At 39.9% G+C, this 25,140-nt stretch overlaps 1 protein-coding gene across 1 annotated transcript in view; it reads right to left on the reverse strand.

The window, feature by feature from the left end:
- The window catches only part of grin2da (glutamate receptor, ionotropic, N-methyl D-aspartate 2D, a), a 262,588-nt gene that overhangs the window by 143,056 nt on the left and 94,392 nt on the right, over window positions 1-25,140 (reverse strand). The window contains exons 2-4 of the mRNA XM_086281122.1: window positions 13,844-14,462; window positions 11,566-11,703; window positions 363-629 (exon numbers count right to left, since the gene is read on the reverse strand). Coding sequence (XP_086137248.1) covers window positions 363-629; window positions 11,566-11,703; window positions 13,844-14,293 — 855 coding nt within the window. The 5' untranslated portion in view covers window positions 14,294-14,462. The remainder of the gene's footprint in view (window positions 1-362; window positions 630-11,565; window positions 11,704-13,843; window positions 14,463-25,140) is intronic.

The raw sequence follows: 25,140 nt of genomic DNA on the forward strand, positions 1-25,140 counted from the left end.
TGTGAGACATTTTATCTGTCTAGGGGCAAGACCATTGAAGGTTGTGACTTTCAACATGAACCTAGAAGCTGAAAGCATGAGGTTACATTAACAATAGAGGAAAATATCATTTTTGAGGGAGAGATCACCATCTGCTTCTTCAAGGCTTGTGGAGCCTTCACAGATCTCCCCCACCTGAGCCTCGGGCTACAGAAGTGATTTCAAGGTTGGCAGCTCATCAAAATGAGTGGCAGGTGGTACAGATATCTTTCGTTAAATATATTTCTTTGTATTTTTTTTTCCTTTTTATTCACCATAAGATAAATGAAACCTTTTTCATGGATGTGTACAGCAGGAAATGACATTTGTGTTTCCAGCCTTACCTGGGCTTCATTGTCCTTGAGCAGTCGTTTCGTCCGTGCCCCACCGGGGTCGTCCGTTACATTAAGAATCACCACACTCTTCCTTTCCCAACCAATGAAAGAGCCATCGGTCATACCCTCCACCATGGCCAGGAAGTCCTCATAGCCATGGTGACGAGTGGTCACTACAGAGAAGGAGGTCCAGTCATACTCTTCAAGCACCTCGAAGATAACCTCAAGCTGGAGCAATGTGGAGCAGGTGAACTGGAGGTAGATGGAACCGCTCTCCTAAAAGATAGGAAGGAGACACCATGAGACAGAAATTTATTTGGGGACTTGGACAAAGCAAACACAGAATTAAATGTCCGTTAATTAAATAATAATATTATAGCTTTAAAAGGTCCATTTAGTGTCAGCATCATAATCGGGAAATGGCATCTTCTTTAAACACACCTGACAAATTAAATGAAAAGCTAAACCCTTGACCCCCCACACTAAAGGGGATCTTGTGTTTCATTTACACATTTCTGCTGGCATGGATTGACACCACTTGTCCTTTTCAGGGAATGGCCTCTGCAAATTAATACAAAGTTGACTCATCACATTTATCTCAAATCATTTTTATGATGATGACGACCCATTCATAGGCATGAGATGTAATGTTTGCCCTCTGAATGGTCTGAATGTGAATATTATATCAATCATACACTCTGGCCTTCTCAGTGACCAGATCTCAACCCAACTGAACAGATGAGTGATGTTAGGCCAACATTATACAGTGTTACTTGTAATGTTCATGTTCGGCAAAAGTTAAAAGCTTTAAATCTGGCAACAAATGAGTGGCAAGTCTGCATCCATCCATACACACACACACACACACACACACACACACACACGGTCTCTACCAACTCCTGAAGTCTAAACCAGTGCCTGCATACTGCTGAGCTGAGGAGGTAGTGCACAGTGGGATTTTGGGGCTTTCTTTAAAAAATTAAAACAGTTTGCTGCAGCAGGAAACATCCAAGATGAAACCAAATAAGTAAACTGCTGGACCAGAAGAAAGTCTTGTTTGTACTCTCCTGACAGTAGAACCACCGCCGTGAGACATGCGATTCTGTATTTTTTATTTTTTTTTTTTTATCTCTTTTTCTATATCGTGTTAAACACAATATCAGTCATTCATATACCATCAATTCTCTGCTGCTTATCCTTTTTAGGGCCATGGGGGGGGGGGGGGGCTGGAGCCTATCCCAGCTGTCTTGGGGGAGAAGCAGGGTACACCCTGGACAGGTTAACACAGACAGATTCACACCTATGGGAAATTTAGAGTTTCCAATTAACCTATCCCGAAGCACTCAAAACACATCTTAGATATTTTATGGCCAACAATGAATGACCATGTTCTTACTTTCTGTGCATCTACTGACACAATTTCCTGTTTTAAACACTAAGATCCGCAGTTAAAATCCACACTGCTTAACTGCTCTGGATGTAATTCAGTGATACTGGACTGTAAGTGTGTAAAAGTGAGCAAATTCATACAGTAGCTGTCTAAGCAAGTTCTCTTCCAGCTTAGCCCTTTTCTTTGTGTGAGACTGACTTTAGTCCTAATAAGAGGGGAGCACTCAGAGGAATAAGACAGTCTGTCAAAAAAGTCCTTGGTTTCTGAATAAGGCTTTCAGTGTCAATGAAGGAAACAATGATGGCCGTCCTCTCTGCTTCTCCACTCATGCTTAATCTGGACAGATGAGCTACTCAGTGAATTCTTTTCTATTGACTTTTGTGCCATTGTATTTTTTGCTGAAATGAGAACAAAGTATCAGGATGGGAAAATCCATAAAAGGTTGAGAGTTGGAATGAATGTGAGCTTAAACACTGAATATATAGTAAAAAACGTATCATGACAGCGTGCATATTCCAGCGCTCTTTTGCTGTCCAAGGCTTTTATCGGTTTAGCTTGTACTAATTTTGGCTCTTTCTCAACATTAAACAAAGAGGTAGAGGGCATGTGTTTAAATTAATCATCAAGGCTCTGCATCTGCAGGTACATGTGGATGATCAAAGAGGAAACTTCAGGGCGTAGCTTTCCACCCATCCATGTCGACAGGGCTCACCTCAGGTTGCGCTAAACTGAACTAGGTCAAATATCAAACCAGCAGCCTGATTTATGATGTAAGCTTGTCTGCTTTCTTTAACCCAGCTGAGAGTAGAGTGTGCTGGGAACGTGCATCGAGTGAGCAGTTGGGTGGTGGTGTATGAAACAAAAATCAAAGCACATGTGTTCCCTTGGAAGCTGGAGCAAAAGAGAAGAAAGAAAACTTGCACTCTTGTAATTTAAACACTCACCAGAAACAATGAATGACTGACGTAGTGTCCCAAATCACAGCTGTAGAAGCACTTGTGACACAAGGTTGATTAATTCTTAAAGCGTATTAGGAAACATGTTTGACTCAGCGTTCCGAAGGCAATTAAGAACTGATTAGAGTTTACTTATCAGACATTTTTCAAATGCAAAGCTATACTCTGGAGGTAAAAATACCCATTTGTTGTGTTAAACCTCAATTGGCGGGGTCAAACAATCGTGGCTTTTCTAGATAACATTTAAATCAGTCACAGTGGAAAAGGCAAGACATAAGCTAAATCCTAGTACAGTGCTAGTAAACTGCAATGTACTCTTGTTAAATTAGCCTTACTGATTTCTCAAGTTCCAACCAGCATGCTTCTACAAGCACAGATGCTGTCACTTAAACTAAATGTATGCTGTATACTGTTTTAAAGTCTGTTTTGATACACAAACTGCCAATTAGGTTCCCAGAACTAGATAGATTCTTACTTATATTCATAGGGAACTTAACATCTCAATATACCAGCAAACTATTAGAAGCAACATGCCAGGTTAAGTCTCTAGGCCCTTAAATGCACCACCTTAAATTGCCCCATGGGCTCTGCCTGGTTGCCTCGCAGAAAATCAAGAACTAAAGTTCATCCAAGACATGAAAATTCAGAGGGATGTTCAACATAACCAGGGGTGCACATAAGTAGTCCGCAGACGTGCACCAGATAAGAAGTTGCAACGAGTGTTTGCGTACATAAGATTTTCTGGAGGAGGACAGACATTTGTTTAGAACTGTTAAAGATGTCGAAGAAGCAATCTCCTTTAAGCAATTACTTTGGTGTTGTTGTGGGATTTCTCTTTAATGTATTGTCTTGATGAAATGCTTTGATGTTACTTAGTTTAGTATGTCTGGTTCACGCCTCACTCACGCTGGGAAACAGACGGTGAGGACCTGGTGAATGTCTCCCAGGAGACAGAAGCTCACACAGGAAGGCTTGGCCCCACAGTGGGGGAGAGTCTCACAGGTGATAGAGGGTTTTCTGTTTAGAGCCAAGGTGTGAACCTCAACTGTAAAAGCCTTTTGTTCTGTGACTGCGTTTAAAAGGAACCTGAACTGTTCATTGTCAGAGACAACTCTCAGTGCCCCCTGACTGCAGGCTTTGTTAATAAATTTCCACAACAGTGTTCAGAACCACAAAAGAAGCGCGTATTCTCGTACAAGTGGTTGCAGGAGGTGAGCTGGCTTCAAACAAATGATGCTGTGAAAATTCCACTCTAGCAGACAAAAACAGTGCCTTTTATATGTACGCAAACGCACTTTGCAACTTCTTATCTGGTGCGCGTCTTTTATTTTGACAGCGCATGCTCACCTGCGGACCACTTATGTGCACCACTGAACATAATGATGCTTTCTTTGTGTCAGGTAGCTCAACAAAATCCCCCAAAAGATGAGCTCAACGATGTGGTATCACCCTGCTTGTCAATCAAAACTATTTGCTTTAAGTTTTGTGTGCTCACATAGCACACAGCATATGACACATTCTCTCAGCTAAGAATCTATTTCACTCTTAGTCAAAGTCAAAGTCAACTTTATTGTCAATTCTGCCACATGTACAGGACATACAGAGAATAGAAACTACGTTACTCTCAATCCCTAGATAAAATAGCAAATGAACATTTAAATATAAGAGTGATTAAAAAATGCAGGTAAAATAATTAAAAAGTAAAAATTTAAATAAATACAATACAATTTTACATATAACAAGAAAGCTATACAATATACAATATAATGGGTAAATGACATTGGGTGTAAACCAGGCAGAGTAGTGCAAATAGGCAAATAGTGCAAATGGAGAGCATAATGTCATGAAAAGCTGGAACTTTCAGCAGGTTTTAAACTGAAAATATTAACATAACCTCCAGAGCAGGTTAGGTGTGCATATTAAGTTGCAATGATGATCCATATGCTTTCTTACTTAACCCTTTAAGACCTACCATAGAACCAAGTCCGCCAGAGCTCATCTTATCTTATATTTTTACATGTAGTGCCATTTTGGGGACTATACTATACATCAATACAACCATTATAGCCCAAATTTTATATGCATTAAGTCCATAGTAACTACATAAATTGCAAAAAAGTGCAATTAAGTACAAACAAATTGAAATTTGTTTTTGTTCCATATATTTCTAGTTAGAGAAATTTAAGAGGTTTGTCCCACAAAAATGGTGCACAAAATAGTTTCAAACACAAAATTTATTTTTGAGATGCACCAGTTTTTATATACTGCAGGAAAAATGAAAATAAATATTATAATCCAAAAAAAAAAACCCACCATATGCATCAAAAGAAACTATTTCCAGCAGTGCAATTTGAGTTTTAAGCATCCCAGAAACTATTCAGAAAAGCATAAAGTCAAACAGGAAGTGTTTTGAACAGCAAACAGTTTTTGATCGGCAAAGCGTGTTTTTGTTGCTGCAAGTGCTTTTTATGCAGTTTTTGCAAAGCCATATGTGGAAGGAAACTGTTACCTAGGGCAAACTTATGGCACAAGATGTAAGTACAACTCTTCCGGTTTCATATACAAAAAAAATAAAAATAATAATAATAATAATCATTGCGCTAGCTGACGTTGTTCCGGTTTACAAGGATTTAAAAATAGTTACGCAAAACGGAGCGTGCCCGCTCCGACCGGTTTTAAAGGGTTAAACAACTTAGGAAATGCAGGGTACACCCTGAACAGGTCACCAGTCCATCACAGGAATAGCCATTTTAAGAGAGAACTGTCTTTATTAGGCTAAAAGCTCTGACTTTGCATTCAAAATAACTTTCCAACTCATTAACCTATTTTGTTTTATCATTCTTTTGAGTCTGTTTTATCTTTTTGTTTTGTGGCATGGTTCGGTCAGACCTCCATCACAGAGAAAAGCTCACTGAATCAGATAGTGAGATGGTCCAGTCGAGTCACAGCCTTGTTTAGCCTCCCTGTACCCCAAACAGTTACACTGATTGATTTATCAATTCTTAATAATGGTTCCTCTACAGCAGGGATGGGGAACTCCAGGCCTCAAGGGCCGGTGTCCTGCAGGTTTTAGATGGTTCCTTGATCCATCACAGCTGATTTAAATGGCTAAATGACCTCCTCAACATGTTGTGGCGTTCTCAGGAGGCCTGGTAATGAACTAATCATTTGATTCAGGTGTGTTGACCCAGGGTCATATCTACAACCTGCAGCCTTGACTTAACCCTGCTGCCATCACTAAACTTAATAGGAACTTTTTTCTTTTAATCTGATTCATCTTGTCTAAATACCAAATGTATATCTGTCAGGTTTATATAGGAGTGTGTTTTGTGAAGTGATGCCAAATGCTATCATGTTTCTGTAAAGCAAATTTAACTATGGGTATAAATAAAGTAACCTTGAACTTTAACCTTGGTTTCCACTATAGAACAGGAGTAAGAATACCGTTAGCAGAAAATGCCATCAGTGAGCAGCCAACACGATAATTCACATGGAGCACTAAACATGAATGAAAATAAACAACAATTGAACATGGCTGCTGGTTGATTACAGGAAGTAAAAGACAATCTGGATCTGAATAAGGGAAAGCTGCAGCGTATATATGAGTGACTGATTAGCTGATTGATAGGGGTGCAACGATACACAAAATTCACGGTTCGGTTCGGTTCGATACTTTGGTGTCACGGTTCGATATTTTTTCGATACAAAAAAAATGTTCATGCCTTTTTAATTTGTCATTTATTAAAATTATAAATATATATTTTAACACAAAAGTACAGTTTTTAAATTTAACCCTAACCCTTGTGCGTGTTGTTTTTTAGCTCGTCATATTGCAGCCACAGAAATTCTTTTGTCCATGAAACCATAAAGCTGCACTTTCTTTTTGCCTTATAGTCTGATTTGTCATAACTTCTCCGTTTTGTGGTAAGCTTTTCTTTGGCTGTCACTTCTTCACCCTGACCTGTCTTATTTGGCTCAGCAGAACTAAAATATATATCTGTCTGTGAAGGTTCTCAGTCATCCAGGTCATCGTAGTGAAATATATATCCTGCTGCTTTTACACACGGACTCACATAAGCTCAGCGATTCTCTGCGCGATCAACCTCTCACATGTTTAAGCTGCGGGAGATTTCACTTGTCATGTTTGCATAGTAAGCTAACGATTAATAAGACGATGTCAGAGGAATTGGTGCACAAATTATCATCACTCACAGATCAGTGCTGTCGCGATTGCAAAGTGAAAGCAAAAAAACAAGCACAAATTCAAACACGATTTCAATATGTCACATATTGACAGTGGCTCACCGATGCCAATGACATAATTACCCAGCTACATTTCTGAAAGAATGCAAAAGCATTGACATATATTTTTCCTTCCTACAATAGCCCGACAGGCAGGGCAGAGATAGCCCCGGGATGTCGGGCTAGCGATATTGCGAGCCCTGTATCTGATTGAGGAATCACTCATCTTTGGAAAAGAGAGTTTATTACAGAGAAATGTCTCTTTCCAAAATAAAAGCTATACTATCCGCTTCTTCTGGGCTATATTCTCAGCAGCATATTAAACATATCAGGTCTCCATAAGGAGAATCCTGTGCTAACAGCTGTCTAAATGACTCGGCTAAAGTTTGTAACATGCATGCTTGTTGTTTTTGTCTTTGCACTAGGATGATGTCGGTGTAAATGTGCAGTCATATTCGTTGTGTTCCCACTAGTGCTTTCAGGTTAATCTCGTTGAAATAACCTTAACGCCACAACACGGCAAATCTCCGTTAACGAGCTACCCTATACAGAGGGGCTAGACGGCCAACACGTTAACGAGCTAACTGCGCTAACACACTAGCTCCCACCCATGTAATTGAGCATTGCATGGCACATCCAACATACTGTTTTACTTTAGTCCATGACTCGCTTACCTTCAGGGTCATACGTCACATGAAAACCAAAATAATTCCAAACGCCAGATCTGAATGAGGGTGGGGAGGTCCACTTCTGTCTCGCTAGCTTGCCCTGCGCTCTTCCTTCTGACCATGCTGTCTGTGTTGAGTGCTCAGTGAATCTGCGTTCGACTACTCCGCCTAGGCTGCACTCTCGAGCCTAGGCGGAGTAGTCAAATGCAGATTCACTGTGCGATCAACACAGACAGCATCGTCAGAAGGAAAGTTGATAAAATAAATTACAAATTTTGTATTGTTCTTTTTTTTTTTCTCCCCTTTGGTTTTCTTTCTTTCTCTCCCCCTCTTTCTTTCATTCTTTCCCCCTGTCCTATCCCACAGTCATGTCTGTCCCGTTTGCAACTGAAAATAAAATAAATTCATAATTATAATAAAGGTCAATCAAATGGACCAGTATGATGATCCACTTAAAATAAATCCTCTTGGCATCTTTCTTGGCCTCAAGACAACAATTCTGATGGCTATAGATCCAAACGGGACACAAAAAAAAAAAAAAAAAAAAAAAAAAATTGAAAAAAATTGTATTGTTCGATACATATGCGTACCGAACCAAAAGCACTGTATCGAACGGTTCAATATCGATACGAATATCGTTGCACCCCTACTGATTGAGCACAGCTGTGTCATATAATTGACAGGAAACGGAACAAAGGGCAGATGTATGATGAACTGAAGCGCACGACAAACAACATTTACAAAGTAGAACAGAGTGAAAGAAGAAGAGAGTCAGAACCATGATTCCTGGCGATGAATAAAGTCTCTTCTTATCTCATTTTATCAACTGGCAGAGGTTTGCAGCAGCTCCTCTTCTTTGATTGCAAGACCACAGATTTAAAAACCTCAGGTCACTGAGTCTACAGATAAGATTATTTAAAAGGTAAAATACATATTAGACTTTGTAAAAACCCAAGCGTCCATATTTGAATTAGTGGCATAAACATATGGAGTCTTTGCTGGCTCTGTAATGATTCTGTACCTTGTGCTACTTCAAAGGAACCTCACAGCCTTCTAGAAACAAAGTTGCTTTTGATTACGAATATGCCGACAGTTCAGTGCCTGAACGTGTATCATCAACCAGTATTTATATTCATCTACTCACAGAACTGCAACTGAAGTTCATTTATGTAAAAATCACAATAACCACATCGTATTGTCAAGATGATCCACTTAAAATAAATTGGCCCACTTATTTCACATCACACCTGTCGCAGTGAACTGCTTTGTTAGCTTGAGCTGCTTATCGCTAATCACCGTCAGAAGGCATTACCTTCTTGCCACACTCAGATTAACTAGCTGGAGAGCAAACACCAAATAATTGGCCTACAACAATGAACAAAGCAAGAATCGTTTTAAAGAAGATGCCACAGTCATGGTTACTAACAGCTTCACGAATTTTGCCACTAAAATGGTGATCAATACATCAGTGGTGGGGAAAAAGAAATAAAAATAAAAACACAGTTACTGCAATTACTAATCCACCACTTCCCAGCTGTACGATAGTGGATTGCATTGTTACTCACACAGTCTGCTTCTAATGTCAAAAATCCAACACATTTTTCTTCACTGTGAAACTGCTGATGCTGACGAGCTCAGCAGCAGCACCAACAAAAGTGGAGCAGCTCGAGCAGACATTTGCTTTCTCTTCATCATGCTTACCAAGGAGATCAGAGGAGCAGTTTTCTGACTTTTTAAAGTATTTAGAAAATAACTGCCTCCTACGAGAGACTCGTAGGATAGAAGTTACATATTTCTCACCAGCTCTATTTTTTGCTACCGGAAGTATGACATACACCCGACTTTTTCATATAGAGAGAGTTACATCCATATTACTCACACGCCTAGATAATCTGTCAACTCTAAAGCTTTTTTTTTTCTTTCTAAAAGAGTTATGAGCTCTGAATCAAGTCTGCGCCAGCCCTGCTTCTACAGTATGCTGAGACCAAGGTGGAGAAAAGAAGGGAGGAGAAACTGTACACTTTTAATAACTTCTCAGATTTCATGTCTGGCTCATCTACATAAAAGGTGCCATGCTGCTCTAATTTATATTCTTATATTAACAATCAATCAAATCACAATAGTTGCCATCCCTCACAGTGCCAAACCTGCAGAGAGTGATCACAACGCCGCAGTACCGTTCATTAAGGTTTTGAGCTTCTTCGTTTTGGTTTTGCAGTTCACAAATTTCTGGTTTAGTCTCACTGCTTTTATTAAACTCATTTTCCACCACAGCAGGCAGCCATCAAAAGACTTCCAATAAACCTATTATACACCACCTGCCCAGCACCAAACAGCAGACACTAAGTCGGGCTGGCAGTGCGAACTTAGAGGTTTTAGGAGCTAATGGACTGATATTTCCCAGCTCCTTGAGACACAAAGTGGAGTGACATCATTCAGGTGGCAAAAAAAATTCAATTCAATTAAAAAATAATATTTGATGAAGTTTCAGCTTTGAGGGCAAAACATTAATTTTCTTGCTTGAAATCGCATTTTTAATTATTTATCAAAGTAAATGTTTAAAAACTAATCTGCCAAGTCAATAATGTAATTTTCATGAAGAAAAAGCTCATTAGGAAAGCATTCTTATCCAGTGTCAGATCGCAGAAGGTGTGATTCTTCACCCACTTAATCAGAAGCAAAAGCAAAAATGAACAAATGTGCCAGTAATTTAGTGATCGTACATAATCTAATTAAAAGACAGTGCAAACAAAAATGGCAAGTAGAGCTTTAGCCATTACTCAACCATAAATATGCTTTAAGTTAATGGATAGATTCATGTTTTCACAAGTGAATTTTAAAGCAGTCACATCCAAATATAGACACAATCCCTGCTTTGCTTTTCTGTAGCCCACATTTCTCTGTTAAGCTCCAACAAAAACAGGAACTTTGTCCCAGTAAAAATGCATCTTTCGAGGTTATCCACTTCATCCATGTCAGACTACTTTTTTAAAAACCTTGGCTGATTAGAAAACGAGACACAGGTGAAAGTGATTACACACATGAAGAGGAAATAAAACTGGTATCATGAAGCCATGAAAGGAAAACTGTCCTTCAAAGTAAAACAGGAATAAAACAAAGCTCTGAATCAAGAGGAATCCTGCTCGACATGACAACAGAGAAAATGGAACAGGCACAGAAAGACGAGACAGAAAGGCCTAAAACAACTAAACATGAACCATGACACTGGAAACATCTCGACAAAATAACCATATGGTAACATCAAGCTTGAAAGATTGAAAATCACATGAATTAAGACTCACAATATGCCAGAATCAGAACAGGGACCCAAAAGCTCCACAAAAACAAAACTCCAACTGTAGAACAACAGCAAACAGAAGGCAAAATACAAAAGCACAAAACAGTGGAAGCCTAAATGCTAACTAGAAAAAGGACATACCAGCCATTTATTTCACTGGTGAACGGACTCCAGTGTTTACATCGGTGTGTAAACTTTGTCTTAGTAATAAAAAAAACTCTATACTACAGCAAGAGGTGAACGTGAAGGCAGACAAGGCAGCCAATCAGATGAAACTCAGGGAGGGGAGCCCTTAAACAGACAGGAATAAAAATGGCTGATGGAAGTGGAAATGAGCATTGGAGAAAACATGACATGATTGCACGATACTACCAGGTCTAAAAGGCACAATTTGAACTTCTTTTCATGCAGATCACTAAACATTTTCATTGGTTCTAATTTTGGTTTCACTAAATATTAACTATAAAATATAACTTTCAATTAAAAATACCAAAAACTGTTTCCTGGCCCCCTTCAAATGGTCTGAGGAGGTGAGGAGGCAATTATCACTTGGCTTATTTCTTAAAGTGTTTCATCTTCCAAGCCACAGAAAGTTCTTGGTTTAGTTCAAATGAAATTAACTGGGTTGGTGATGCAATGATAGGTAATCCATTTTTACCTGTGGCTCTCTTCCCAGACTGGCTCCTCCCCCAACGGCAACAACGGGAACCCCTGTCTGGGCAGAAACGAACTCCAGCATCGGGGCCAGAGGGGCGCGGTTCGGCGGTGGCGGTCTCTCTTCCTCAAACACTAAACCCTGGAAGTAAAACAAAGGTTGCACATTGAAACCTGGCACATCAGACGGAAGACATTACATCAGCTTCATTGAGAAGCAATTTCATAATCATCTCACCAGAATTATATTCATCAAAGCCATTATTATTATTTTTTTTAATCGTGGCGCTCCGAACCCCGAGAATAATTCAAAGACTAACCAAGTGAGCAAAAGTTAATGGAACAATAAGTACATTCACATGCTGTTCACAAAATTCCTGAGAGCACTTCATTCTAATGAAGACTGTATTTTCTTATCCTGCTCAGAAACTGAATCTCTCCAAAGACTTTCCGAAATTTAATGAAGTCATGAAACATCTATCAGATGTTGGGCTTTGCTTCTCTGCTTGGCAATCAGTGTTCAGAGATATAATCAGAGTTAAATCCCTGCAGTGGACTGGCATCCTGTCAGGACAATGGGGTGTGTTGTACCTGTGCTGCTTAAGCTGCTTCACACCACAGAAACAACAGATAAGCTCCTGGCTTATGGGCCACCTCAGCTCCTGAAGGGCCTGCTAGGTGTGGCTGTTGCATGCATGCTGAACTATTTCTGCAAAATCTCTGTCTCTCTCTCGATATATATGATTTCTTATTGAAATCTGTGTTGCTAATGGTGTTTTGTGTGACAATTTTTTTCTAGAAATCCCTGTCGCATTATAAATAAAATCATGAAAAATGCATGAACTTCTGGTGAGGCTATTGCTTTACATAATAATATGAGGTGGAGCTATTGTGATTTGAGGTTGGCTTGATGACTTAATGCTTGTTTTCTTGTAGCGATTCGGGGAAGTGGATTGAAGTTAAGTGTAGATGACAGCTCAATTCTCAAAGGGAAGCATTTGATATGCAAATAGCTTATAAACAGGACCTGGAGATAGGGTGGCAAGTGTTACTTAATAGTTAATATCATACTTGATCGAAGACATTCATAACAAGACCCTTCACTCTGCTAACATGAAAACAGACAGAGACACAGATTGGATGCATGCATGCATAATGTATTTTTCTGTTGATGAATGGATGGATTAATATATGGCCGAGTAAATAAATCAGCAGTATAGTATGCAGCACATTTATTACCTCTCTGTATGGTCACAAGCAGCTCTCAAGTTGCAAACTCAGATCTGTTCCCATCCACAAGAGTCATACTATGAATGAATGAGTGAATAGATGAACAGTGAACATGGATGAATAGAATAAAAGCACAAAACACCAAACCACGACACTTCCCTAACGACCTAACACATGCATTTCTCTACTAGAAACCTCTGTGACGCGTCACAGTAAGAGTACCTGAATTATCACATACATGGTCCCATGCATGAAAAAGCATTCACTGATTCATTTAAAGCCACATGACCTATCAAGAAGGTAAATGAAAAGAACCTCACGCATGCTTTCCAACAAAGTCCATCTGACAGTCACAGCGCTTCATACTGAGACTGGCCAACTGTGCAGATGTGAGTAATTATGCAGGATTTGGAGTTCTCCTTTTATTCTTCCTCCGTAACACCTTTTGTCAGAGTGCATCACTGTGACCAACTGGTAATTTCAATTAAATGAATCCTCATTAAATCTAATAGTGATAATTACAAAAGCTGCAGTGATACAGAATCCTTTGTACGTCATACAGATGATGATTATCATAGTACTGAAGAGCCATTCCAAAACCGATTAAGGCTACTCAGATTACATTCAGTCTGAACCAAACACACTGCATATAATCTTAATCTTTCTTATCTTTAAAAAATATTTTCAAAGTCAATTAATTTTCTTGAAGACCAGCATTGTTTACATCAGTATTTCTACATTTGAACTGTTGTTGCATTTGTTAGTGCTTTGCTGTCTTTATCGCTCTGCCTCTTGTGAACTAAATTTGTCTCAAAAAATGATTTATAGGGGACAAAAAGTCATGTACATTATCATATATAAGATGTTTAAGAGTAACCACATTGGATCTTGACATCCAGCCATTATCACATTTTGACCTGAAGGGAACTTTTTTTTTTTTTTTTTTATCATCACTATTTATGATGATTTTGTTCCAATTTTGGCGATGTTAACAGTTTCTCTCTTACAGTCTTTGGGAATGTAACAGTAGGTTTGTGTACTTGTTTGTCTACCTGCAGTGGTGTTGTGGCCAGCAGCTCACACAGCTGCAGGAGCAGGGTCCCGGGACTGCTCTCATTCACAGCCAGGTAGATGACGTTGGCCTGACCCGAGGGCGTCATCACCGTCTCCCCCACGAGCGCGGCCAGTGACAGGTGTGACGAGGAGGAAAATGAAGTCATCTCGGCCACTTCAGCTAATGAAGCTGTCTCTGTTACTCCCCTTCCTCCCCCTCCTCCCGGACCGTTTCCCGGACCGGGCCCCGGCTCCCCGACCCCCGCACCTCCCGCCACCGGCGTCTCCGGGAGCAGGGAGGAGCCCGAGTGGACCACGGCGATGTTGACACCACCTGAGTCCCTCTCTCTCTCCCGGGGCCGGAGAAGCAGGGGGGGCGAGGGGCGCGCGGGCCCCGTACAGGCCAGGACAGCCAATAGCAGTGAGAGGGCGGGCCTTGGGGCCACCATGGGGTAAAAGGGGGGCCAGTTGCAGCTGTCGGAGGGAGTTTGGCAGGTGGGGTTTGGGGATTTAAGGGTAGTGGGTGGTGCCTCTAGGGAAAGAGGGGAGGAGGAGAGGAGGGAGGGTGGTGAGGGGGTCGGCGGTTCACAGTGCTTCACCTGATGAGGAGAAGAGACCCTGGAGAGGGAACAGAGAGAAGAGCGTGTTTGAATGAAGAACTGCAGCTGACCTGCTGTCATACAGCTTCTCTAACCATAACACGCATTTCAAACAGTCACTTATTTTTCTTTGTTATATATCAAGTATGCATTTATGCATTATCTCAAGTGGGACGGCTGATTTATGTAGGCGTTGTGAAACACTTATTCTCCAGTAAACAATGTACATAAATGACACAGTACACCTACTCATCCTTGAATTTAATGCTTCTGTTCCGACATCCTGCAAGTCTGTAAACAAAGGAAGGATTCAGGCAGGCAGAAGCTGCTAATTTTCTTAACACCGCTTGCATCCCTAACAGCAAAATTCTGCTGACATTTCAGATTAAATAGGACAGCACATAAAAGTTAAAAGATTCACATTTGTCAGAGTGCAGTGCAAAAACTCCAGTGACTTTATCATCAAAGGTGCCATATCAAAACGAGGATCTCGTGGATTAATTCTTATTCCAAATACAACATGGGGCTGAAGTCTGGAGAGGATAGTGGCTTTTATTCTTGCATTCATAATGGAGCAACAGAATTAAACCAGAAAAATCTCATTAAGCAAAACCATCAAATCCTCTCTGTCTATGGACCAATAAGAAAACACCGGGTGCCTTGTTTCCTTTATATTTATCAGGCCAACGCTGCATCTGAAGTCCTTTTATTCAAGTAACAAAACATGTCTAAACTCAGCAGTTTAGTGTTATTTCACTGGTCTCAGTGCCAGCTCATGTCACCTGCCCTTCTGCCCATCCCATTTGCAAATCACACATGCATGTCACAAAATGACACACCACCATTTAAGTGGCTATAGCCTCACTCATGTTGCTGCACATCTGCTACCAGCTTTGCAACTCGTCTGCACCTTATGTCCTCTTTGTCATGATTTGTGTGAATAAATGATGAATAATCCTGAAAAGAACCATTGCAGTGTTTAGTGTGGAATCCAGCCAAAGTGAAACTAGAAGTGGAGGAAAAAAGCACAGTAAGCAGGTCAGGTCATTTCCTCCGAGATAAAAACCTGTCTTCTGAACTTTCTATCTCTAACAAATTTGGATTGTTTTTCGGGGTTTGTTTTTTGCACCTTTAAGCAGAGACAGAGAAGTGAGTTGGAGCATGGCGTTGTGGGGATGAGCCCAAAGGAACAAGCAGGAGCAAGACCACAGATAATAAATGGAGAGAACAACTGGAATAAAGAAACAAAGAAAAACCTGCAGGTGACAATGGTATAAAAGATGAACTGAGGCATGAAAGGAGTAGAAGAGCCTCAGATAGAGGAGTGTAGATTCAGCTGCAGAGAGAACATGCCGTTTGTGTTTGTAAAGGAGAGCAAAAGGGTGAACAGCGAGACCTCTGTGGATTTATGAAAGTGGAAAGGAAGGAATGTTAGGAATATGCACAGAGCACTGGTGTGTACATATAAGTAGGTGCAAAAGACAGATAAAGAAGGGCCAACCAGTGCATCAGTAGATGGGCAATATGGTAAATGGCCTGTATTTGTATAGCGCTTTACTTAGTCCCTAAGGACCCCAAAGCGCTTTACACGTTCAGTCATCCACACATTCACACACTGGTGATGGCAGCTACATTGTAGCCACAGCTGCCCTGGGGCACACTGACAGAGGTGAGGCTGCCGGACACTGGCGCCACCGGGCCCTCTGACCACCACCAGTAGGCGGTAGGTGAAGTGTTTTGCCCAAGGACACAACAACCGAGACTCTCCGAGCCGGGGCTCGAACCGGCAACCTTTCAATTACAAGACGAACTGCCAACTCTTGAGCCACAATCACAATATGACTGCAATGAGCTGCATACTACTGTATATAATGATTTCTACCTATAAAATAATAATAATAATAATTTGTGCATGATCTAACATTATGACCAAAGTCCAAATGTTCCAGCTAAGCTGAAATGCACAGAAAAGGCAATCACAATAAAGACTCTGCTGCAAATTCTCTCCAGAGCTACCCTTTGGCACTGTAGTTGATGGTTTTCCAGAGGAATCCTCGGGGGAAGTAATGATTATTTTCCTCATATTTCCCACTACTAGTTGCTTAAGATGTTGATTATGCAAATGCACACTTTGAAGTTTCTGTATACTACAGTCTAAGCTACGCTTCTGCCAGGAGGACTACCTGCTTGCATAGTTGCAATGAATGAAAACATGTTGACTTTTACTCTGACAAAAATGAAAAATCTGACACTTGTCTCCTTTGCAACTTGACAACATTAACTGTAATATAATTAAAATTATCCAATATTGAAATACTGTAATAATTCAAATCCTTAAAATGCAGTAGTCTTTGGTGAGCAGGTGATCTTTAAATTATTTCATGAAAATTATTCTATTTGAGTGAATTTTAAAAGTCTAAGTCTGTAATTTTTTTTAATGATCTAGATTTCATACTTCATCAGTTGTCTGATCTTATAAGTCCCATGATTGCTGCCTATCTTTATACGCGTTACACATTAAACAAAATTATTACCATCATGAGGTTACCCAGATCCCTGTATATATGTCTTAGGTCTGCAGTCATAAAATAATCAGTCTGACAAGGATTCGTCGTTGCAAATATGTGTAGGTAGGCATTCATGGGCTCTTAGAAATACCCAATTGGATAAATCAACTAAAGATAAGCCTTAACAATATACTAATATGCACCACTGCAGCTTGCTTTTTCTCTCAGTGTCCTTTTGGTTGGTTGATGTTGGCTCATGGTAGATGGTGAAACAAACTGCTTGTCCAATCACAAAATGAAAAGCAACTATTCGTGTGCCTACCCTTGCCCATACAGGTTCCAAGGACAATTTCCCAGATGGCTCTGTGTAACAAACCATCTGTTGTGTCAGGTTAATCATCAGGTATCCCACCTGACAGTCATGTACACCTTTCTGCTGCCTGTTGTGCACTTTGACCACTTGATGATGATAATAATAAAAAAAGAAGCCACAATTCAACAGCTGACGAGGAACCTGGGGCGATCATGGCTCAAGAGTTGGGAGTTCGCCTTGTAATCGGAAGGTTGCCGGTTCGAGCCCCGGCTTGGACAGTCTCGGTCGTTGTGTCCTTGGGCAAGACACTTCACCCGTTGCCTACTGGTGGTGGTCAGAGGGCCCGGTGGCGCCAGTGTCCGGCAGCCTCGCCTCTGTCAGTGCGCCCCAGGGTGGCTGTGGCTACAATGTAGCTTGCCATCACCAGTGTGTGAATGTGTGTGTGAATGGGTGGATGACTGGATGTGTAAAGCGCTTTGGGGTCCTTAGGGACTAGTAAAGCTCTATATAAATACAGGCCATTTACCATTTACCGTTTGTTGGCTGCATCGCCCTTAAGCGTTGCACACGTTCACACATCTAGGAAGTGCCCAACACACACAAACATATCGACTTAGTTGTTCCGGGTTAAACAACTTGCTCGAGGGCACCTCAACTGTAATTGCTGAGGGAGTCAAGAAAGATGGTTTTTCAGACACAGATTAAATTTTACAATAGTTTGATAAGACTCTGTACACTGTGCTCAGCTCTACTAAAGATGTCCATGTAAGAGCTAAAAGAGGTAACAACACTATCCTGCAGCAGGTTAACATGTAAGTCTGCCTGACCGAGGCACCACAGACATTTCCTCCCCTCTCACTGTCTAGTTGAAATAGGTAGAAGACTAACAGGCTGATTCTGACACTATTTTATTTCCACTTTTTACCAAAGGAAAAATGTAGAGATCAGAGATTTGATCAGGACAGCTGACACAATAATATGTGGATGAAGATGAAGCATCTAAACAGCATGATAAAATAAAACAGTAGCTTAGAGACCCGTGAGGCTGGAACACAATCATATTACAGAATCATTACCACCGTAAAAATACAACTATTGGGTAAAATAATTCAAGCAGCATATTCTACTGTGAACTGATCCCTTATTAATCACATACTGAACATAGAAAATAATTAAAGATATTATAAACAGACTTGTATTAAATACAAAGAGTGATGTGAGTACATAGAGATACACCTACAGAGAAATCATGAAGCCACGGCTCTCCTTGGCTCTATAGCTTACAGCGAGTTTTAGTTTATTGTTACAGCTGTGCCTTTACTTCACTTGGTTTTGTTTACTGTCACTCTCATTGTTTCATTTACGTAAAGAAGACAGCTGCTTTGTGGAGAAATCCCACTAAGCAAAACGTGGCAAAAAGGTAGCGAACGTAGTGGGACATGGTTGCTACAAGAAAGTGAATCAAAAATTTACATTAAACAGACGCGACTAAGATTACAAAGGTGATTCAAGTGTCTGTGAATGTGATGTTTGCTGGTGCCAGATGGGCTGGTCTGAATATTTCAGAAACTGCTGAGCTAGTGGAGTTTGAAGAGTTTACAGTGAAAGGTCTGAAAAAGGGAAAATACCAGTGAGCAGCAGTTCTCTGTAACAGAATTCCTTGTTGCAGCCAGAGGTCAGAGAACAGTCTGACTGTTATGATCTAAGGTAACAGTAACTCAAATAATCACTTGTTATCACTAAGATATGCAGAAGAACATCTCTACACACACAACACATTGACCTTTGAAGGTTACGGCAGCAGAAGACCACACCAGGTGTCACTGCTGTCAGGTAAGAAATTAAGGTTACAGCTTACAGCCTCTCTGAAATTAGACACCAAAATGCTGTAGAAAATGTTGCCTGGCCTGATGTGTCTTTATTCTGATTTCTACATTTTGGAGGGTAGAATCAGAATAAACAACATAAAAGCACGGATCCATCCTGCTTTCTCTCAGTGACTCAAGCTGGTGGTGCTGTAATGGTGTGGGCTTTTTTTCTTCGTGTCCCTTAATTCCAAATAAGCATTAATTAAACCCGACAGACTGACTATTGCAGCTGACCACGTCCATCTCTTTATGACCACACTGTACCCTCTTCTGACGTCTGCATCTAGCAGGATATCGTGCCATGTGACAAAGCTCAAATCATCCCAAACCAGTTTTTTGAATATGACAGTGAGGTTGGTGTCATAGTGTCTATGACCTCCATGGACTGTGGAGATTGCAGTTCAGAGCACCTTTGGGATGTGGTGGAACAGGAGATTCACATCATGAATCTGCAGCAACTGTGTCACACTGTCATCACAGTCTCGACCAAAATCAACGAGGAACGTTTCCAACAGCTCTTTGAATCAATGCCTCAAAGAATTAAGGCTTAATAAAGTGGCAGCTACGTGCATTTCCTAACTCTGTTGTCTCAGAGTTCATAATTGTACACAGAGATTTAATTTAATCAAGAATTTGCATATATTGTATATATTACAGTACAGAGCACTGTGACCTAGTTACACCACCTCCTATTAATAAATGTTAATGTGAGCAGTGTGCATTATCAGTACTATCCTCTAGTGGATAAGATATTAAGACATCACTTATCTACTCTACATTAGTGCATTACTAGGTTGCTAAAATGTCTGCAAGAACTGATTTCCCGGGTGAGGACAGAGAGACCCCAGTTGTATCTTTCACATAAAAATCCAGCTTTAGTTTCTCTTACGCTGTCAAACACCATCAGTCACACACTTCAGTACATTCCAGAAGTTGATAAGTGTTGTAATTTTCTTTTTGGGTGTCCCCTCAGATAACCTCTTTTCAGTAACAACATTATCTGTTTTTAGCTTTAGGGTCAAAATTGGAGTTAAATCGAATGTAACTGACTGAAAGGGGGAAAAAATGTGATCTCTGCCACTAAAGTAAATCCTGATTCTTGTGCAATGCTGCCAGTGAAGGAAAAGGCTGGATTGTAGGGGATCATGGATTTATATTACAGTTTCATAAAGGGCCATGTGTCGTTCCCAAATGGATCAAGAAACAGCAGCAGGAGTCATTTTACAATATGTGAATATGTGGATGTGAAATGTAGTACCTTCAACTGTATTTAAGATATACAATATTCATGGGATTGCGTGCGTTTACTGCAACTGTTCCTGTGAACATTCCGCAATATACTGACGGGACTGCAATGCACAGCACAAAACAAAGCTTTAAACATGTCCCTTCGGCCTGAGTGCTGTGTAATATACTGCCAAGAGCAGTCCGGCAAACAGAAGCTTTTTCTAAGCATTACAGTGAATGTGAGGATATAAAGTATATATTACGCTGTGGTTCCATATTGTCTCCAAACTCTACTTTCTTTTTAGCATTTCATAGCTGGTGAATTAAATTAATGATATGAAGAAAGATATAATTGCCTTTATTAAAGTAAACCTATTATGCTTTAATATATTCTGCCACTTACATATTTTTATAGCGCTGATGGTCCAAATTACCAATAAGCAGCCCAACGTATTTATGATGTTGACTGAGAATGTCATTAATATGATCATATCAGGTTCTAAAATGGTTTGTTTCATACTGTGAACTTAATGTCTTCACATGCAATGAGCTGCACTATATGAAAGTAGGGTCCACAAATATAAAATATGGAGTTTAGCTCTCCTTTAAATGCAAATTTTTAATTTTCTGCTTTTAATTTATTAAAAGCAAAAACGAAACGAGCCTATGAACATGTTCTTTAGTAGCCACTTTAAAATTCTTCACATGACAGAGGCTTTGTTTCTTCCATGAGGATTAGTGTTTCATAGCATACAAATTGTTCAATAAAATAAAAAGTGTATGTTTTATTTTAGCAAGATCATCTTCATAATGTGTTAAATTGACGTGCATTTAAAAAACATTAAAATGATGTGCTCATGTTTGAACATTACAAAGATACATTAAAATGTTGTTGTTCATTAGATCGTAAAAAGCCTAAAACTCAGCCTGATGAACACCAGACCGAGTGTGACATTGACACCGTCACATAGTAATATGGAAAACAGAAAATAGAGAGCAGGTGTGTGACGAGACTTGACTTTCTTCCAAAAGACGTTGGCAAAAAGTTGGTAAAACACTAAGTCCTGAAAGCTTGGTGTAATACTGAGACATAAGCCTGACCATAGGTCTTATCATCCTACCTCACGAGTGCAATCTCAAAATTTATTCAGCCACAAAGCAAAGATTTGTGAAATACCTGAAGCCTGAAAACTGGAGGTGCTTTATAAGAGCAGACCAATGCAAATGGTTTTATAATGAAACGTTTAGCAGTCAGACATGAGTGGCTTGATTGAATGTTTATGACTTTCTTTTGGATTTAGGTGTTTTTTTCAGAACTGAAAAAGTTGCTCAAATTTTCTTGCAAGTGTATGAAAAATAAAGCAGTAAGGTAACATTTTTCTGTGTGAACCATCAGAGTCGCTCTGCTTAAAATGTAATGAATGCTGAAGAGCATACAGAGAGACTGCATGTGAATCATACCTGTTATGCTACATAGTCTTAATACCAGCCATTAGTCATGCTGTTGGCCTTGGCTATACTGTGTATACAGGCTCAAGCTGTTGACACTTATCAGACTTAAATACATGGAGAAAGGGAAGCAGTATGAGGACTGCAGGCTGCCAAACAGCAGACGCACAAAGCTGTCAAGACACCAGCATTATCACAGCTTTCAGTGACTGTCTGTTTATTTAAAGTAAATGGTAAATGCTTGAACCAAACATGTCCATTTAATTTATTTTATTTTCTTGCCTGCACATCTTAGGGACACACTTCATCATGTGGCACACATGGATGCAGCAAAGTCACCTGTGCTACTTTATGCAATTTATAATGTAAAGTAGCCCAATACCCCATACTGTAGAAAAGCTGTGTCTTTGCACATACAGAGTCCGTTAAGAAAGGAAATACTTTGAAGCTATTTTTGGCTGAGTCTGATCAGTGATTTGATTAATGATGATAAAGGTCGCTTGTTATCTTTTCTCCAATCTTCACTGTGTTGTAGCTGTTATATTTTCTTCAATATTGCTCTTTGCTGCTGCAGTGACCCACTTTCCCATCGGCATCGTTAAAACTTCATCTTGTTCTATGTTGTGTTATCTTTTTAGAGGACAAGATAATCTTCATTGTATCGATTAAAGTTAACGTGTGCCACAAGGCAGTTGTGTAAAGAGAAGTGTGGAACTGAAAATCATTTAGCATCCTGTACATGTAGCAGGAATTTTGACTTCCGCAGCCTTAAGCCTGCCTTCAAAGTGACATCAACTACTTGATGAGCTGTTCTGGAGTTGTGAATGGTAAAAATACAGTAATTTAACCTCGAATCCAAACAGTACACTACCACATATTCTACCGCGAATCAAATTTTTCTTGACTCCTGCAAATATACATGAAATGACGTGGATCATTGCGCACTTGTCAAATGCAATAAAAGAAATGCTGAAAGGTTTCAAACTTTGGAGGAAATTACTTCTCTTTTAGTCATAGTCTACATGGTTATAGCAAAGAAAGAAAGGACGAATGAAAGGCAGAAAAGAGAGTGCTAGAAAGCCGGAGATACAGTGGCTACAGTTTTCTGATGCATTGAGGTTTACTGATTGGCCTCTGCAGTGAGAGCAGTGTAAGCATATGGCTTTAACCTAGAGGCAGTATCTACTACTTGGCACACAGAGCAGCAAACAACACATGCAAGTCATGCAGTATTCATGGTCCTGTGTTGGTGTCTGTAAAACTGGAAATTCACCTGAATTAGACCTACCAGGGCTAAACCACACAGCTGTGCACAGTTCTTCAATGAGCCAACAGGAAGTAGCCCGATGGCAATGATGGCACGCATTGGTTGCAAAGTTGACTTGAACAGGAAAGACAATGGCAGCACAATAAAAGAAGAATGGACAAAACAAAAATTATAAGCAAGGAAAACTATGTTTGGTAACTAGGTAGGTTACCAAAGGTAGGTAGATAGCAGGTTTTTCCCATGAAAAGCAATTATTACTATTACCTGCTGCCAAATTAGCTATATGTTACCCTGTTTTAGGTGATTATGCATAAATTATGACTGATGGGTGGCACAGGAAGCCATAGAAGAATAAGAAGCCCGGAAGCTCCTGAAACTTGTCTGTCGCCATTGCGGATAGCCACACATCAAAGGTTGATTCAGACACATCAAAAATCCTGAAAAGGGTACTTATATAAACAGTAAGATAGAAAGTTCATGCCAGTTTTTCAAGTTACACATTTTTAACACCACGCCTATCTTATATCTGACTGTGAACCATCTCATTTTCCCTTCTGGAAGGGAAAATGACCAGAAGATTGACCAGTCCAATACATGTAAGTGTTCTGCCAATGTTGTGGTTACATTTTAAATTTTGTGTGAAAGTTTACCAAATCTGAGACTTATTCAAGAATATTTATGCTAATTTACTTGGCCTCTGTTAAGAACTTAGCTGATTCTAACAGGTCCTATATCGATTTAAAATAGTAAAAAAATAGTTGCAAATGAACCTTTTTGTTGAAAATCTTGATATAAATAATATGAAAAAGCACCTCTGATTAAAAAAAAAAAAGGAAAACCTTGTTTGTGGAATTAGGATTGTTAATTATTCCTTTTTTATTGAATGTGCTTTTGTTGATGCTACCGGAATTGACATTTAATAGGCTTAATTAAAAAAAAAATATGTAAAAAAAAAAAAAAGGCATGAAAAATCTGAAGTGAACAGCTGTGGTGGCAGTAAATGTGTCAAAACCTGGATGCAAATTAAGCTGTTGTTGGAAAAACAAATTGCATCCTACACAAACACTCTCCGGAGGGATGAGAACAAGAAATGTCAAAGCGGCGGCTTGTGGGAAAGATGCTAGAGCACATTGTGCATTTAGCACATTGCAGTGCTGGAGAGATGGATGTTTTTCTGTGCCTGTGTGAAGGCTGCTAATACATGATTGATTATCAATCAGTATTCTGCTGCCTTAGAAACCGTGGGATGCACCAGAAGCATTGGAACAACTGGAGCTGTGAAAGCAGACACCAAATCCTGTACGTGTCAAACCATATATGTTTAAATTTTTTAAATTCCCTGTATGACCAACACAACAGCTGTGCTCAAACAACGATCTGCAGGTTGAGGTGTGTGTGAGTGTGTGAGTATGGTTATGTGTGCACAGAAATAATGACTACTAAAAGAAAGATGAAGATGTTCAGCAAGAACCAAAAAGAAACCACACAGACAGAGAAAAGGTGTAAAGAGGATATGCAGAAATGCAGTGACAACAGCGTCTGCAGAGGGGGAAGGGAGACGTGGAGTGGGGGGAGGAGCGGCTGGCAATGTACGCAACGATCAATCAACATCACTTTATGTCAGCATACTCACAAAGTGGAGTACAGTGTGTTTCCTTAGGAGCTACGAACCTCCGGCTCTGAGGGCAGAGCGAGCGTGGCCACTCCCCTGTGTATTGATTATGGCTACTTATGGCACCCACGGGTTTCATGTTCCTTTTCATTTTTCTCTTTTGCTGCATTTCTTATAGAACATACTGCTCTCATGCTGGCAGTAGAGCCAATCACTCTCATTCCACCGAGTGCTGCTACAAAATTAATTAACTTTACTGCACTCTGCCTACATTTTTAGCTAATGCTAATTATGAGAACTTTTCATAGATACATCACGCTAAGGAAATTGGATTCTCTTTGCCAGTATTCCAGTATTTTATTTATTTGAGGAAACAAATAAAGAAATTATATTTTGTAGTTTTGTTTGTTTATTTGTTCTGGTAATCTCAGTGTCACACCTTAGCTAAGACATT

The sequence above is a fragment of the Aulonocara sp. 'chitande type north' Nkhata Bay genome, linkage group LG22 (genome assembly GCF_057382095.1).
Source record: "Aulonocara sp. 'chitande type north' Nkhata Bay isolate Kocher_YH1m ecotype deep benthic linkage group LG22, A_spYH_male_GT1.1, whole genome shotgun sequence".
Taxonomy (NCBI): Eukaryota; Metazoa; Chordata; class Actinopteri; order Cichliformes; family Cichlidae; genus Aulonocara; species Aulonocara sp. 'chitande type north' Nkhata Bay.